Here is a 16,733-nt window from a genome sequence, read left to right as displayed (position 1 = left end):
GTGGATGGTGGAGGTGAGTGCGTGGGCTGTGTGACAGGCCTCCCCTTGAAGCCACCCCTCGTGAGCTGTCCGCTGCATCCTGTCCACCACTCGGTTCATGACGAGTTGTGGGAGTCATCCAGAAAGCTAACTGCGTGGAGTACTCCTACCCTGCGGGCCTCCCCACCGTACCCTCGGTCCATGGTGTCTGAGAAGGTGGCTTCATTCTCACATCGGTTAATGTGGAGAAAGATTCCACCAGATCTCAAAGGTCTTTGTTTCCTTACATTCATGACCGTGCTCCTTGGTTTTCACATGGATATATTAAAATCCAAAATAAATGTGACCATCTGCCTGATGATGTTTCAGGGTGATGACCTGTACATGTTTCTGAGTGCTGAAGGCATGAATTGTCACGTGCGCTCTACTACTTCCCAGTCAGTTACGGCTGTTGCTGCGTTCGTTCTGGCAGTGTATGAAAACCCCTTTGTCACTTGGGCAAACGTAAGACTGCTGACCCCACTGTGCTTGCTGCGCTTTTGGATGGTGGTGGAGTTACTGATCCCCATCGCTCCTCGAGTGTCTGACTTCCTCTCCTCCTAGCGCCTGTTGGAAGCTGAGCCAGGTGGGGACAGCAGTGAGTGCAGCAGCAGCTAGGTACTCAGGGGCACTCAGCTCTGTGGAGGTGGCCCTGGGCTGGGGGTGGGAAGAGGTGCAGCTGCTGCTCCCAGCGCCGCCACACCGGCCTGCAGAGCCTCAGGGAAGCCGGCACTTTGTCTTGATTTCAGGATTCAGTGACAGACACACAGAAGGGACTGACAACTATTGGTAAAATCTCTTTAAACCTACTAAATAAACATAAAGGGCCTTCCTAGGCAGTTCATTCAATGGACAGCTTTTAAAAAAGAAAAGGTTTATTTATTTGAAGTACAGATTGGCAAAGACAGGGAGAAAAGAGAAGTAGATCTTCTATCTGCTGGTTCACTCTCCAAATGGTTGGCCAAGCCAGAGCCAGGAGCCAGGAGCCAGGAGCCAGGAGCTCCATCCAGGTCCCTGACGTGGGTTCAGGGGCCCAAGCACTTGGACCATCTGCTTTTTCAGGCCATTAGCAGGAAGCTGGATTGGAAGAAGAGCAGCTGGGACTCAAACCAGCACTCTGATACAGAATGCCAGCGTTTCTATACTGCAGTGTCAGGCCCTCGAAGGGTAGGTGGATGGGAGAGTGGGCACTTAGGTTTTTCACACTCACATTTGGGCATGTCCTGGTTTTGTTCTGTTAGTACTGCAGAACTTGCATCCCAAGTACAGTCCTAATTTCATTTGCACATTTCAAACTCACTTGTTTTGTTCTTTTCCTAGAAATAATGATTTTTCACACAGAGATGTACTTTTAGACAAAAGTACTTTTAGACATGCTGTGCTGGCCTCAGCAAAGCTCATTTCTACCCAGGGAACCTATAATGAACAGAGGGAGTTTGTTTTTACTCTTCGAGTACAAAATCTAATTTTAGAAATTTTGTGTCTCTTTTGAAGTTAAATTTCTCAAATATTCAGAATACATAGTTATAGCAGTCGGGATTCTTCATTCATGAAATGCTTGTGTTAGTATGAAAGGCCTTCAGGAGCCAATGTTGTGCTAGGTACAGTGGGGGTTGACACTCGCAATGCCAGTTCAAGTCTTCAACTCTGCTTCTGTCCAGCTCACTGTAACTGGGAGAGAGCAGGGAATGACCCGAGTGCTTGGGCCCCTACCACCCACATAGGAGACCCAGATGGAACTCCTGGCTTAGGCCTGACTCACCCCTGACTGTTGGAACCATCTGGGGAGTGAACCAGTAGATGGAAGCTCTCTCTGTCTTGTTTGCTCTCTATGTCACTTGGCCTTTCAAATAAGGAAATAAATCTTTAAAAAAAAAAAAAAATGCGCCAGCGCCACGGCTCACTAGGCTAATCCTCTGCCTTGCGGCGCCGGCACACCGGGTTCTAGTCCCGGTCGGGGCGCCGGATTCTGTCCCGGTTGCCCCTCTTCCAGGCCAGCTCTCTGCTGTGGCCAGGGAGTGCAGTGGAGGATGGCCCAAGTGCTTGGGCCCTGCACCCCATGGGAGACCAGGAGAAGCACCTGGCTCCTGGCTTCAGATCAGCGCGATGCGCCGGCCACAGCACGCCGGCCGCGGCGGCCATTGGAGGGTGAACCAACGGCAAAGGAAGACCTTTCTCTCTGTCTCTCTCTCTCACTGTCCACTCTGCCTGTCCAAAAAAAAATGCATGTGGCAAATGCAATCATGAAAATGTATGGACTTCAAAAGGTTTTGCAACAAAGTAAACTTCATTCCAGTTTCCCACAAACCATTTTGAAGTCATCTCATACATATACCTGGAATTTGTCATGGGACATCAAGAAAATGAGCGGGCCATGGCCTGACAGCACTGTGGCCCCGAGGTGTGTGTGGAAAGTAGGGGCTCTCAGCACCATGGAGTCCACCAGGTGGCAGCCTCGGCACGCTTGTGCGTGCTGCAGATGGGAAAGTATCGTGGTGTTGGCTGAAATGTGATGACCTACGTTCAGGGCGTTCTGTTTGTCAAAAAACAAAGATGATATGCTGCAGAAGACTACTGGGGAGATTTTCTCATCCTACAGTCTACACGTTCTGAAGTGTCTCCCCAGCTGGATTCAGATTCAGAACATGGCCCTGCTCCTCACAGTTCTCAGACCTCGGATGAGTTCCCACTTGTGTGAAATGGGGACAGCAGCGTCGCAGTGGTGCCTGTGGGGCCTTGGCCCAGTCCCAGGACTCACGTAGACGTGCAGCATATTTGGCTGAGTGAGCTCTGTCATACATAAGGTTGTGACCAGCTTTTTATTTTGACTTCAAGGTGAATCTGGTCTGGGGAAATCAACTCTCATAAACAGCCTATTCCTGACTGATCTCTACCCAGAAAGAATCATACCAGGAGCTGCAGGTAACAAAAGGTCCTCTGTTCCCAGAAGTAATTCTGCAGGGAAGGTGCTAACGTGTACGCAGTTAATAGCTTATTTCTTAGCTCCGTGTTTTGTTTCTTCTGTTTTGAACAAGGGAAGTTTTGCCCAGGGGAAGTGGGCTGCCCCTGGGTCCCAGGCTCTTGGCTCAAGGTGCTTCTGACAGATGCATAGCCGTGGATCGTCCTCCTCTTGGCATGCGTTTTCTTTGTAAAATGAACACGTAGTTTTTCTGCCTGTCTTACACACCTGAGGGGAAGGACCAGGGGCAATGCTTATGCATTAAAAATGCTGTGTCAGCGGCAGAACCCTGCAGGACCAGGGAGAAGGTCATTGAGGCACTCCGAGTGCTGTGCAATGAATGAAGCACACAAGACCAGAGCCTCATCGTGGGCTCACACAGTGGGGACACACAGCTCTTCCACAGGTATTTTTTAATTCTACTTTCAAGTGAGTTCATCAATTGTTTTCTTTAAAGTAGGAGCCAAAGTTGGAATTTTTGATGTAGTCATTTTCAACCTTCTGAGGCAGCATTTGAATCTCACTTTTGGCTTTTCCCATGCTGACTGTAGAATCACTGACACAGTCCTCGTGCTGCACTCTGTTTCTTTTCCAGAGAAAATTGAAAGAACTGTTCAGATCGAGGCTTCCACTGTTGAGATTGAAGAGCGTGGCGTAAAGCTGCGCCTTACTGTGGTGGACACGCCCGGCTATGGTGACGCCATCAACTGCAGGGATTGGTACGTGGCCCCCAGAGGAACAAGGGCTGGGCATCTGTTTCCACTGATTTATTCGAATGTATTTTAGTTTCTCATTGGGATTAGTGAGTGATTGTGAGGCTTAGAGTAGCTGTGTGTCATAAAACAATGAGAGAGTTTAAAGTGCATTACATGTGAATATAGCATTTCTCTTGGAGCACTCTGGTAAGCTCAGAGTCACAAAACAGCTTGACTTGAACCCTGGCCAGCATTGCTGTCCTCTCCATGTGGGAGGCAGTGAAGGCGGTTAGGGTTGGCAGGCAAAGCCCGCATGCGGCTACTGCTAGTGATGGTTTTCATGAGGACAACACCACCTCAGTGCACAGGCTTCCTCGGGTTTCAGTCCCCTCAGCGTGAAGCGTCAGTTCTCAGTGTGAGATGAAAAGGGAATAGGGAGGCCCTTCCTGCACCTTGCTCCTGCGTCAGGGACTTCTCCCTCACCCCGCCCTGCATCCACAACCATGCGCCTTGAAAAAATGGGTAGCCCTCTGTCTTCACTGTTGTATTCAGGCTTTTGACTTCCAGCACTTAAGAAAAGTTACACTTGGCACAATTTCCAGAAGCCTCCGTTTTGCCAAATCTAGGAGTCACTCTGTGCTGTTATCTTCAAAGTGAAGTAGCAGGGACTGGTGTTGTGGTGCAGCTGGTTAAGCCGCTGTCTACAGTGCCATCATCCCACATGGGCTCCGGTTCAAGTCACGGCTGCTCCACGTACCATCCAGTTCCCTGATACTGTACCTGGGAAAGCAGCAGATGAAGGCCCAAGTGCTTGGGCCCCTGCACCCATGTGGGAGACTGGATGAAGCTCCTGGCTTGCCGCCATTTTGGAAGTGAAACAGATATAAGATCTCTGTCTGCCTCTCTCACTTTCTGTAACTGCCTTTCAGATAAAAAAAATTTTTTTTAAATAAAAATGAGTCATCAAATCATACATATTTGGTGGGAGTAGTGGGAAAAATATTTCCCCTTTGAAGTAAAGAGGTCTCACGTGCCCCGCAGTGATGGCGGACGTTTGTCTTTCAGCTTCAAGACGATCATCTCCTACATTGATGAGCAGTTTGAGCGGTACCTGCACGACGAGAGCGGCCTGAACAGGCGGCACATCATTGACAACCGGGTGCACTGTTGCTTTTACTTCATTTCACCTTTCGGACATGGGTAAGGAGATAGTTACTGTGGAGACCGGATTTATGCCTGGGTTTCCGAGTTTTGTTCCAACTGTGTATTTTAAGAATTGAGATAATTTTCAAAGATATGGTCTTCCTATTCTTTTTCTACATATATGATGCTTCTAAAATTAATTTTAGACTGAAGCCTTTGGATGTCGCATTTATGAAGGCGATACACAATAAAGTGAACATCGTGCCTGTCATTGCAAAAGCTGACACCCTCACTCTGAAGGAACGAGAGCGACTGAAGAAAAGGGTGAGTGAGAGGCTGGGCTCTGTCCTCAGGTGGACGTAGTGAGAGGTTGGGCTCCGTCCTCAGGTGGACATAGTGAGAGGTTGGGCTCCGTCCCCAGGTGGACGTAGTGAGAGGCTGGGCTCCTTCCTCAGGTGGACGTAGTGAGAGGCTGGGCTCCTTCCTCAGGTGGACGTAGTGAGAGGCTGGGCGTCTCCTCAGGTGGATGTAGTGAGAGGCTGGGCGTCTCCTCAGGTGGATGTAGTGAGAGGCTGGGCGTCTCCTCAGGTGGACGTAGTGAGAGGCTGGGCTCCATCCTCAGGTGGACGTAGTGAGAGGCTGGGCTCCATCCTCAGGTGGACGTAGTGAGAGGCTGGGCGTCTCCTCAGGTGGACGTAGTGAGAGGCTGGGCGTCTCCTCAGGTGGACGTAGTGAGAGGCTGGGCTCCATCCTCAGGTGGACGTAGTGAGAGGCTGGGCGTCTCCTCAGGTGGACGTAGTGAGAGGCTGGGCTCCATCCTCAGGTGGACGTAGTGAGAGGCTGGGCGTCTCCTCAGGTGGACGTAGTGAGAGGCTGGGTAACCGTGTTAGCCTTGGGTGCCTCAGGGAGGCTTTGTTGTGATTGGCAGTTCTCCTAGAACTTGTCCTTCCAGGGCCTTGGGGCCACTGTACTTGCATTTCTCTGCCTTTTGGCCGCCTTCCTGCCTTCCTGATCCTTGTAGGTCATCATCCTTAATGCTATCATGACGACATCATCTCCGGCTCTTTCTGTGAGCTGTGTGTGCACGCAGGGTCCTTCTCTCCTTAGTGAGTGACCGTCCCCCCAGCTTGTCAGTCTGTAAGTGGCCACACAACTCTTAAATTCACTGATTCATTGCTTCTTACTGGGCCAGTTTTAAAAAGTCTCCTTATTGCACACACCTCAGTTCCCTTCTCCCCAGTGCCAGTCCTGTCTTTATGACCAAGAAAGTGGCTTTCCGAGCAGGCAGGAGATCGAGTCCCTGCTTCCTATTCCGTTTCTCCCACGAGTGAGCAAGGATCTATGAACAGAATGAAGCCAGGTCGCCGGGTACAGGCGGCGGAGGGGCAGGCCTTGTCCTGCAGCCTGTATCAGTGCAGACTCTTCAAGGCTCAGCAAGGTCGGAAGGCCTGTTGGGCTCTTCTCTGCGCAGACTGCAGCAGGGTGCTTTCCGCTCACTTCCTGTGTTCTTGTCCCTTGATGGCTTATCCCACCTGCCTGGCGCCAGAGAGTGCTCCGCAGTGGAGGCTGGCTGTTTAACAGGCCGACTCATGAGTGCCTGCTCCCCCAGCTCTCCTCCCCGGAGGCCCCTCAGTAGGCCACTGCCTGGGTGACAGGTCAGCTTCCCCAGCAGGCTGGCCTGCTGCTCGGGCGCTCTCCACACAGCCCTCGCTGTTCTCTGCTCCCAGAGCGTGCCCCACCCTGCCTTGCAGTCACAAGGTGTTTCCCCCAGCCTGGGCCCTCCACACAGGGTGTGTGTCGCTCCTGGCTGTTGTGCAGGGGCTTTTCTGTGCTGGGGATACTGGTGTTAGTCCGGACAGAGGAGCCCTTGAAATTCAAGCATAAAAACACCTTTTCAGCACTTGATAAAATCATTGGAAAGTAATTTTAGTGACTAATTTGACTCTTCATTGAAATTTGAATAATTTCTATATCTTAGGTTTGGTTAAAAGAATATTTATTTTGCTAAAATTGATTCTGGTTCTGTCACTCTTTCAGATTTTGGATGAAATTGAAGAACATAACATCAAAATCTATCACTTACCCGATGCAGAATCAGATGAGGATGAAGACTTCAAAGAGCAGACTAGACTTCTCAAGGTGAGAGCTGGCTCCAACTGCATAGTAGAACTCACTCTTATTTTCCATTGTCTGGGCGTTTAAAGTCAGAGGTTACAAAGGGCCAACTCCTGAATGACTTGACCTGAGAGATTGTCTGGAAGGTTCCATTACAAAGAGTAGTTTTGCTTTAAATATATTTTGACATAGCTATCACCTAAGGATTGGCCCTTTTATTGCATGTTTAGTATCTCTTTGTACAGTTTGTCCCATGTGGGAAATGTACCTTAGCTTTTTGGTAAACCTTGTAGGACACAGTGGTGTGTTCCACTTGTTGGCAGTGAGCCATGTGGATCCTGTCAACCCATGCGTGTCTGTCTTCTAGGCCAGTATCCCGTTCTCTGTGGTTGGATCCAATCAGCTGATTGAAGCCAAGGGCAAGAAGGTCCGAGGTCGCCTCTACCCGTGGGGTGTCGTGGAAGTGGAAAACCCGGAGCACAACGACTTTCTGAAGCTGAGAACGATGCTCATGTAAGACACTCGGTGCACCCCTCTGTCAGAGCCGGCACAGAGCTGGGTGCTTCCGCCGTGCGGTACACGTGTGCGCCAGACAAGGGTACTGCCACAGCTTGGTGTTAGGGACCCCAGCTGGGCTCTCCGTAAACGCTGCAGAGCCACTCCTTCCTGTTTCCAGATTCACATCTTGGTTGCTGAAGGGAGCCCAGCTGTCAGCTGGGATCCGAGAGCTCCCAGCTCTGCTGAAGAGGTGGTCAGCTCTGACGGGGCCCTGAGCAGTTGCTCCATGGCCAGCTGACCTGCAGTGCCCTGCTCGTCAGCTTCAGCCCCTGCTGGGGGCTGCCTTTAGCCTTGAAAGGCTTCCATTTATTTTTGCGACTGTGATAGCCCTGAGTGTACAAAAGTAGACTTTCCCCTTTAGAAATAAATTTTGCATGTACTAACATGTATATAGTAGTGTACATGAATTGTAATGATTCTCCAGTGGAGACTGAAAGAATCTGCTTAAAATATCCCGTTAATCAGAAGTGTTCAAAGAATTATTTCCATAAACATTTAGATTAGCTGAAAATTGCTGTCTGTGCCACATACATACCAGTTTTTAGTGAGTGGACATAACGTAAAGACTGCAAGAAGGTGAGAGTGCCCGACGCCTGCGGCGCCCCGTCCTCGCTGCACGGGGCGGGTGCTGGAGCAAGTGCAGGCGAGGCAGGGAGCCAGCCTTTGCAGCACTGAGCAAGCAGGGGTGCGTCACGGCGCCTGCTCATTTCCGAGGGCCTCGGTTTTAGAAAAAAACACAGAAAACAAGAAAAGAAGGGCACCTGTTTGCTAAGGTGAAGAGAAGGTTGGGTTCAGTTTCTGTTGGATCAGAATATCAGGGCTTCACCTGTGGTCTTGGTCATCCATGCTGACTGTTCTCACACAAGAGTTATGTGTAGATTTTAAGCTCAAGAAATCATGACTCTGAATTGTATATTCCATAGGTTCTAACAGAAAAATGTGTTCCTGTTTCAAATATTATTTACCTTTTTTTTTTTTTTTTTGGACAGGCAGAGTTAGACAATGAGAGAGAGAGACAGAGAGAAAGGTCTTCCTTTTCCGTTGGTTCACCCACCAAATGGCCGCTACAGCCTGTGCGTTGTAGCTGGTGCGCTGCACCGATCCGAAGCCAGGAGCCAGGTGCTTCCTCCTGGTCTCCCATGCGGGTGCAGGCCCCAAGCACTTGGGCCATCCTCCACTGCCTTCCCTGGCCACAGCAGAGAGCTGGACTGGAAGAGGGGCAACCAGGACAGAATCCGGCTCCCCAACTGGGACTAGAACCAAGGGTGCCGGCACTGCAGGCGGAGGATTAGCCAAGTGAGCCGCGGCGCTGGCCCATTATTTACCTTTTAACTAGTAAAATCTCTTTGGCCTCACCACACACTCCCACAGTGCACTCCCCTGTTCTGTCACTAGTGTTTCTTGCATGTGCTTGATGAGCTGTTTTTCCTGTAAAAGTGGCCTGTGCCTGAAGCCATCCTGGTGCCTTCTCTCTTTCAGCACCCACATGCAGGACCTGCAGGAGGTGACCCAGGACCTTCACTATGAGAACTTCCGCTCCGAGAGGCTCAAGAGAGGCGGCAGGTCCTCACCTTGCACTGCCCCTTCCCTGAGTTGTGTTTCCCTCGTCTGTGCCCAGCTTGGCACTGGGCTACATGGGCTGGCAGCTTGAAAGCTCCCGGGAGAGTTGCTACTGTGTAGTCACATGATGCTCTCCAAGTGTTTTAGGGAAAAGGTAGATCTCAGAAGGTTCTTGGAAGGAGCAGCTGCAGGTGCACAGGTGGGAGCTGGGTACTGCCTGCCTCTTGAGGCGCATGCCAGGGTGTGCGGATGGGGACAGACAGGGAGCCCACAGTGGGCGCCTGCAGCCATCGTCCTCATAAGCTCACACAGCCTCTGTCACCCCCTCTTTCCTCGTCCCACCCTCATAGGCTTTTATATGATACTGAAATTGTGTGACCTGATTCATAGGTAAACGAATCACGTTTCTGCTTAGAATAGACCTTATGAACACACAAGTGGTACATATCACTTACTGAATGCTTGCTGTACTGTGATACATCTTACAGTTTGATTTGTGCTTGCATACGGGGAATGCTGAAGTATGATTTATTATGTTGCTAACTTGGGAGTCAGACATTTAGAAAGATTTTAAGAAAATGGCTCTGCAAGGAGCTGAGCAGACTGCCTGCACACTGGCAGCAGTGCCCTGGGGGAGCCACGTCAGGCCCGCGTAGGGGTCTGCCCACGCTCAGACCTGCCTCCTCTCAGTGTAGCGTTTGCTACCTGTGTCCGTGGAGGGTCACTTACTTGTTCAGGTGACACCTCTGATTTTGGGGGAGTAGGTGAAGATGCTAGACAGAGTCTAGTAGAAGAAAAATCTCTTGAATTTTTTTTCTTTTTTCATTGTGTCCCTTTCATGTTCATCATGTTTTTAATTAGAAAAATGATAAACACACAAATGTATATAGATGTATTTCTCCGAATTCTGAAGTAGAATGTTCTTTGGGCATCTGTGGCCAGAAGCAATCAGCCACATCTGTCCCAGAGTTCTGACTGTCGTTTCTTGCACTTGTCAGGAAAGCGGAGAAGGAGGACATGAGTAAAGACCAGATCCTGCTGGAGAAGGAGGCGGAGGTGAGCAGAGCACTGGGAGCCAGCGTTGTTCTGGCCGAGCACAGTGTTCCCTCCTGAATGGTGTTTTATTTTATTTATTTATTTTTTATTTGACAGAGTTAGACAGTGAGAGAAAGAGACAGAGAGAAAGGTCTTCCTTCCATTGGTTCACCCCCGAAATGGCCGCTATGGCCAGTGCATAGCATCAATCCGAAGCCAGGAGCCAGGTACTTCCTCCTGGCCTCCCATGCGGGTGCAGGGCCCAAGCACTTGGCCCATACTCCACTGCACTCCTGGGCCACAGCAGAGAGCTATACTGGAAGAGGAGCAACCAGGACAGAATCCAGTGCCCCAACCCGGACTAGAACCCGGGGTGCTGGCACCGCATGCAGAGGATTTGCCTAGTGAGCCACGGTGCTGGCCCCTTCTGAATATTTTGAGGAGGAATATATTCCATAAAACCAATCTGTGTTGTTACTACATATACCCACTGTATATTCTCCATGTATCCATGCATGGCATGTATACACTACTCCGTGTATATTGTCTCCGTTAATCTCCAGTAGCAATTTAGTTAAAAATCTTGTAAACAATGCAGTAATATGTCTAATTTCTGTAAAATGTTCAAAAGCAATTTTCTATATGTAGACAATAACCAGTTGGAAAATATAACGAATCTACCATTTGAAACCATCAACAGAAATTTATGAAGAAATATTTAGGACTGATATGCGGAAGAAATTAGAAAATTCTACTGAAAACAGTTTTTTAAAGATAGACATTTTTTAAGTTGGGAGACAGAGCTCTTTGTCCACTGGCGTGCACCACACATGCCGACAGCTGCAGCGCCGGGCCAGGCCGAAGGCGGGAGCCAGGAGCTCAGGCCATGTTTGCACGTGGGAAGCAGCGGCTTGAAGGTCTTGCCCACCGGCGCTGCCTCCCAGGACGCACCTGAGCTGGAAGCTGGAACCAGAAGTTGAACCCAGGGCTCTTATGGGATGCACACATCTCAAGGGGTATTTTAGCTGCTGGGCTGGATGCCAACTCCCCTAAAACATTTTTTTTTTTAATTGTAATGCATAACTCTATAGCTAGGCTACAGCATCACAGTGCTCCAAATTAATCTCTACATTTAATACAATCAAAAAATCCCAGCAGAGTTATGTGTGTTTGCTGAAAAATAAGCTTAGGAAACATTTTTTCCTGTAAAATAAAATTGGATAGAAATGGCTTTTTTACTGGTTATGGAAAGATGAGAGAATGGTTTTCTCCTAGAGTGTCTGATACAAGCCTGATTGGTTTATCAAATGGGCAAACGGGCCGGGGTCTGCTGTTGTGCGGCAGGTGAAGCTGCTACCTGTGACTCTGGCATCGCATATGAGCACCGTCTTGTGTCCCAGCTGCTCCACTTCCCGTCTAGCTCCCTGCTGATGGCCTGAGAAAGATGCAAAAGACGGCTCAAGTGGCTGCGCACCTGCCAAAGAAGCTCTTGGCTCCTGGCTTCCCCCCAGCCCAGCCCAGCCCAGCCCAGCCCTGGCCATTTAGGGAGTGAACCAGCGATGGAAGTTCTCCTTCTCTGTCTCTCCTCTCTCCTTTCTCTCTCTCCCCCTCCCTCTCCCCCTCTCCCCCTCTCTCCCCCTCTCTCCCCCTCTCTCTCCCTCTCTCTCCCTCTCTCTCCCTCTCTCTCCCTCTCTCTCCCTCTCTCTCCCTCTCTCTCCCCCTCTCTCCCTCTCTCTCCCCTTCTCCTTCCCCTCCCTGTATCTGTAACTGTGCCTTTCAGTCAGTCTAGGAAGGGAGGGAGGATGGATCAGAAACACGGGCTGGCATTGTGGTGCTGTGGATTAAGCCACTCACTGCGACGCTGCCGTCTGCGTGTGTGCAGCCTCTGGTTGCTCTGTGTCCAGAAGTAAATATGTAAACAGTAATGGTGGCATTCAGAGCGGTGTCACTTGTAGAACGCAGACTGATCATTCACTAAACCTTTTAGAAGGAAGAGGCTTGCTTCTGCAGTTAGTTTAGTATGGATCAAATATATAAGTGATAAAAATGTAGCCGCAAAGTAATGTGAGAGAAATTTGGTGACTATTTTCTGATACTTGGCTGGAGGCCCTGCCTTTTTTTTTTTTTTTTTTTTTTTTTTTTTTGACAGGCAGAGTGGACAGTGAGAGAGAGAGATGAGAGAGAAAGGTCTTCCTTTTTTCCGTTGGTTCACCCCACAGTGGCCGCTGTGGCCAGCGTGTTGCGGCCAGGGCACCATGCTGATCCGAAGCCAGGAGCCAGGTGCTTCCTCCTGGTCTTCCATGCAGGTGCAGGGCCCAAGCACCTGGGCCATCCTCCACTGTCTTCCCGGGCCACAGCAGAGAGCTGGACTGGAAAAGGAGCAACTGGGACAGAATCTGGCGCCCCGAATGGGACTAGAACCCGGGGTGCCGGCACCACAGGCGGAGGATTAGCCTAGTGAGCCACGGCGCTGGCCCAGAGGCCCTGCTTTTCTTCTTTCCTCCCCCTCCTAAGATTTATTTATTTGAAAGGCAGAGTGACAGGAGAGAGGGAAGGACAGGAAAGGGATTTTTTTTAAGACAGAGAAAAGGGTAGAGATAGATCTTCTATCCACTGATTCACTCTCCAAATGGCTGTAATGACCACGGCTGGGCCAGGCTGAAGCCAGGAGCCAGGACCTTCTTTCGGGGCTCCCATGTGGGTTCCGGGATGCCCAAACACTTGGGCCATCATCCACTGCCTTCCCAGATGAATTAACAGGGAGTTGGATTGGAAGTAGTGTAACTGGGACTCAAACTGGTGCCCATATGGGATGCAGGCATTGTAGGCAGCAGTCCAGTCTGTTAAATCACCACCTGGCCTGGCCCCAGGGAAGAGCTCTTAGACGCGTTCAGCAGCCCGGGCCAGGCCGGAGCCAGGAGCTCCATCCACTGCCCTTTGAGGCACATTAACAGGGAGCCAAGTAGGATGCCAGGCAGTTGGCATGCAAGCCAGCACTGCACTGTGGGACTCTGTCACAGGCAGAGGCTTCACCCACCGGCCCTGCCTGGAGGCCCTTCTGAGCACATACACACCGTGATGACAAAAACCAGCAGAGACAGAGATGGGTAAACACTGTCTCTGTCACTGGGAGCCCAGTGCCCTCACAAACCAAATCATTCCCATTTCCCAGTGGGTACCATGAGTTTCTCTTTTCTGCCTTTTTGATTAAGTACATTACTTTTTTCCTGTAATTACTGTTTCTGCTTATTGGTGACTTTTTTGAGTTGCATATTATTTACCTGGTTTTCTATGGAGTTTTTGGTGGTTTTATTATTTTAAAGAATTCTTTGTCAATTAAACTAGCTCTGTCATGCTTTGGTAAAGCAAGGAGGTATCTGTAAGTCACGGTGAGAGACGCAGAGTGCAAGCAGCAGTGACGGTGCCTTGTCTGTGTCCCCAGCTCCGCCGCATGCAGGAGATGATTGCCAGGATGCAGGCGCAGATGCAGCTGCAGATGCAGGGCGGGGACGGCGACAGCGCGGCGCTCGGCCACCACGTGTGAGGTGACGTGCCCATGTGATCCAGCCGAGGCTGGCCTCGTGCCACCAGCCTGGACCTCGGGCCCTGGCCTGACCCTTTATCCTCTCAGCCTGAGTGTAGCTTCTGGCCCTAAGCTAATGGCTTGCTTTCTGGAGCTGCCCTAAAGGAGGAGGGCTTGTTCCTGGGAAACACAGTCATTTCTTCACACTACTCCTGTCCAGTGAAGCTGTGTAGCATTATAAGGAAAAGTATATATTCAACTAATTTGTCATGGTTGGAAATTTTAGCTCTTTAAAGAGTAGAAAGCTGTTGAGACAGCATGTGCAGAATCAAAGCAGAGATGCCACAGAGGACAGTGGGAATGTTGGTTGGACAAGTCGCCTTGATGGAGACTTGGGAGACTGGGACAGCAGCAACCCGTGGCTAGAAGGCCGGTGTCCACCACCTGTGTCCTGTGGCTATTCAGGCACTGAGAGCCCAGAAATGACATTGAGATTCAGTTAACCTTGTGGCCATGGTAACCCAACTTTTTGCTTAATTTCTGCCCTTTGTTACGCAGAAAGATAATACTGTTTTTGATCAGATCAGCAAACGGCACAGGACTTGCAGTTAAATGTGTTTTGTTTTGTTCTTCCAGAAAACCCGTTGTTGGAGAAACAGAACATTCCGGATAAGCCCTGCAATGAGTGTCTTATGAGATCATGAGGAGGACACCTGTCCACGCACGGCTCTCAGTGCCTGTGCCTGAGAATTTAACTTTCTTAAATTTTTGATGCCTGGGTTTCTTTTGTATGAAGTATTTTTAACATTTGTATCTCATTGCTATGTTACACTTTATATTTTGTGAGGTGATCTCTGGTTTTCTTCTTTAATTAACCACTAATTAGAATTGACTTCTAAGAATTCAGCCAACATGCATAGTGAATATTGAATTTCTCTCCTTTGCTGGCCTGACTCGTCATTGACATGATGAGCCCTCTTGATTTGTGTCTGGATGTCCACGTGTTCCTGAGTGGCAGCGACAGGTGCCTGGTGAGAGAGAGATGCCTGGCCTGGACTGAGACGAGCCTCAGGGGTGCGTCCTCTCTGTGTGCGCGTCCTCTGTGTGCGCGCGCACAGCTTCCAAGCCCAGCTTTGCCGTTTGTTCACCTGCACACTGGTCTGTTAGAGCAGAGCAGAATTGTCTAATGCGATGGATGCTCATATCTAAGTAGTTTTTTAAAAATAAGCTTGTAGTGATGAATTTTAAAATCTCTGGATTCTGAGGGTGACTTCAACACAGTGTTGAACCCTGTGTATAGAGAAATCACCACCAGCCACTACTGGTTACCTGCGATTATAGAAAACCAAAGTAAAACTACAGGCTCTGGCCTTCATGTTGCAACTACAATCCCTAAGTACACAGAGTCACTAAACGGTTTTTACTCCATTAAATTAACAGATTTAAAGGAAAGGTAGCAGTTGACTTGTTACAGAAACCTGTTTTCTGTTTGATGCTGCACTTCTGTGCATTTGTGTCATGGCTGATGCCGAAGACCCAGCTTAGCACCCAGAGTTCTCTTCCTTTGGTTGGGGTCCCCTTGAACCCAGTCTTGTTCTGCCCCAAAGGGCTCAGCCCCGTGACACCCAAGTTTTACCTGCCTGGTATTCCTGATTGGGATTTTGCTCAGCTGGCTTTTTGAGTGGTTTTGTGATGAGAGAACCCAGTGCTGGCTGTGGTCTCATCTGTTCTTAGGCCTTGTCTTTTGCTGCTCGCTGTGATAAAACATCTCCACGTGTGGCCCACAACCCCTGCTGGAGTGCCTGAGATTGGCTCCAGGCTCCAGCTTCCTGCTAATGCAGATCCTTTGAAAAGACAAGAGTGATGGCTTAGGTAATGGGAGACCTGGACTGAGCGCCTTGCTTCTGGCTTTGACTGGAGCCCAGCCTTAGCAGGGCTTTTGAGGAGTAAGCTAGTGGTTTGGAGTTCCGTTTCTGTCTCAACATCTGAAATCTGTGGTGTAGGCTGTTCAGAGGCACCTGTGGTGCAGCCATACCCTGTCTGTTCTCAGGGCACTGTGGCCACACCCCTCACCTTTCTCGCCTTTTCCTCCTCTGTGAACTGTAGGACACACCAAGGGTTGCTCCCCACCCCCAATTTCTGCTAACAAGGACAAATTGGACCCAGAAAGTGACAGATGCAGGGAGATAGCTGTGGAGGGAGTGGATGCTGGTTTAGTGTTTTTATTTATGGAGACGGAGAGGCTTTACGATTCGGCTTTGAAAGTGACGGCCTGACTCTCCCCAGCTTTGCCCCTTCCTGCTGCATCACTGTGAGAGTCCGCAGCTGGATGTTGAGTCTGTGCGAGACATTTTTACAGAAAATGTGTTCCGTGACTTCTGAGTGCATCCATGGGGTTAACTCTGCAGGAGACAGCTCTAGGGGGAAAAAGGATTTGCAGGTATTGAGTGTCGAACCCTGTGTGTGTCCCTGAGTGTCACGTGAGTGCTTGTGGGACAGGCGGCCACAGGACGCAGGTGGGAGGGCTGCTCTGACCAGTGACCATGTCCCCTGTGCTCCCCAGACCTAAACATACACCTTTGCTACTAGATAATTGCTCTTTTACTACGAGAATTTCTACTTACAGAAATGTATTTTGAAAACACATACTTTACACGGCAATTTTGTATCCATTTAAACTAACCTTTGTATCAATAAAGCACTGTTGTTCAGATACAGGTGAGTAGTCTTCATTGGTCCCAGCCCTGACCGCGTCTGCAGGGTCAGCGGTGAGCAGGGTGCTGCTGCAGGAGGTCACACGAGACCCAGCCCCCGGCGGGGCGCGGGGCGCCTGCTTGGGGGTCAGCCGGTGTAGTGGGAAGCCATCCTGTTCTCGGTAGCAGCAGCTGGAAGGGACTGAAAAGGAAGGGCGAGTAATCTTCACAGCTTTACAGAAAGGAAGCCTAGAGATCTGCGTGCAAATCGGAGGCCTGTGCCCCAGGCCCTGTCTCCCTCTCGCTGTCCATCTCAGCCTTCTGACCCCTGCTGCCCAGGACCAGTGCCTGCGCTGACCACGCCCCCTCTTCCGATTGCTTCTGGATTGTCCGCTTGGCTGGCGGGATCGGCTCTGCACCCTCGGGAGAGAGTG

General features: G+C 50.1%; 1 protein-coding gene across 3 annotated transcripts in view; it reads left to right on the top strand.

Annotated features, from left to right (window-relative positions):
- The window catches only part of SEPTIN2 (septin 2), a 37,959-nt gene extending 21,638 nt beyond the window's left edge, over window positions 1–16,321 (top strand). For all 3 annotated transcript variants that reach the window (XM_008252170.4, XM_008252171.4, XM_070069928.1), the window contains exons 4-13: window positions 2,854–2,940; window positions 3,573–3,696; window positions 4,738–4,872; window positions 5,022–5,139; window positions 6,853–6,954; window positions 7,298–7,443; window positions 8,968–9,051; window positions 10,047–10,104; window positions 13,526–13,628; window positions 14,243–16,321. In XM_008252170.4, the coding sequence (XP_008250392.1) occupies window positions 2,854–2,940; window positions 3,573–3,696; window positions 4,738–4,872; window positions 5,022–5,139; window positions 6,853–6,954; window positions 7,298–7,443; window positions 8,968–9,051; window positions 10,047–10,104; window positions 13,526–13,627 (956 nt within the window). In that variant the 3' untranslated portion in view covers window position 13,628; window positions 14,243–16,321. The remainder of the gene's footprint in view (window positions 1–2,853; window positions 2,941–3,572; window positions 3,697–4,737; window positions 4,873–5,021; window positions 5,140–6,852; window positions 6,955–7,297; window positions 7,444–8,967; window positions 9,052–10,046; window positions 10,105–13,525; window positions 13,629–14,242) is intronic.
- Window positions 16,322–16,733: the final 412 nt, after the last annotated feature.

This window comes from Oryctolagus cuniculus, chromosome 3 (genome assembly GCF_964237555.1).
Source record: "Oryctolagus cuniculus chromosome 3, mOryCun1.1, whole genome shotgun sequence".
In the NCBI taxonomy this organism is placed as follows: Eukaryota; Metazoa; Chordata; class Mammalia; order Lagomorpha; family Leporidae; genus Oryctolagus; species Oryctolagus cuniculus.
Note: the sequence above shows the minus strand (reverse complement) of the source record. Positions and strands in the feature narration are given on the sequence as shown.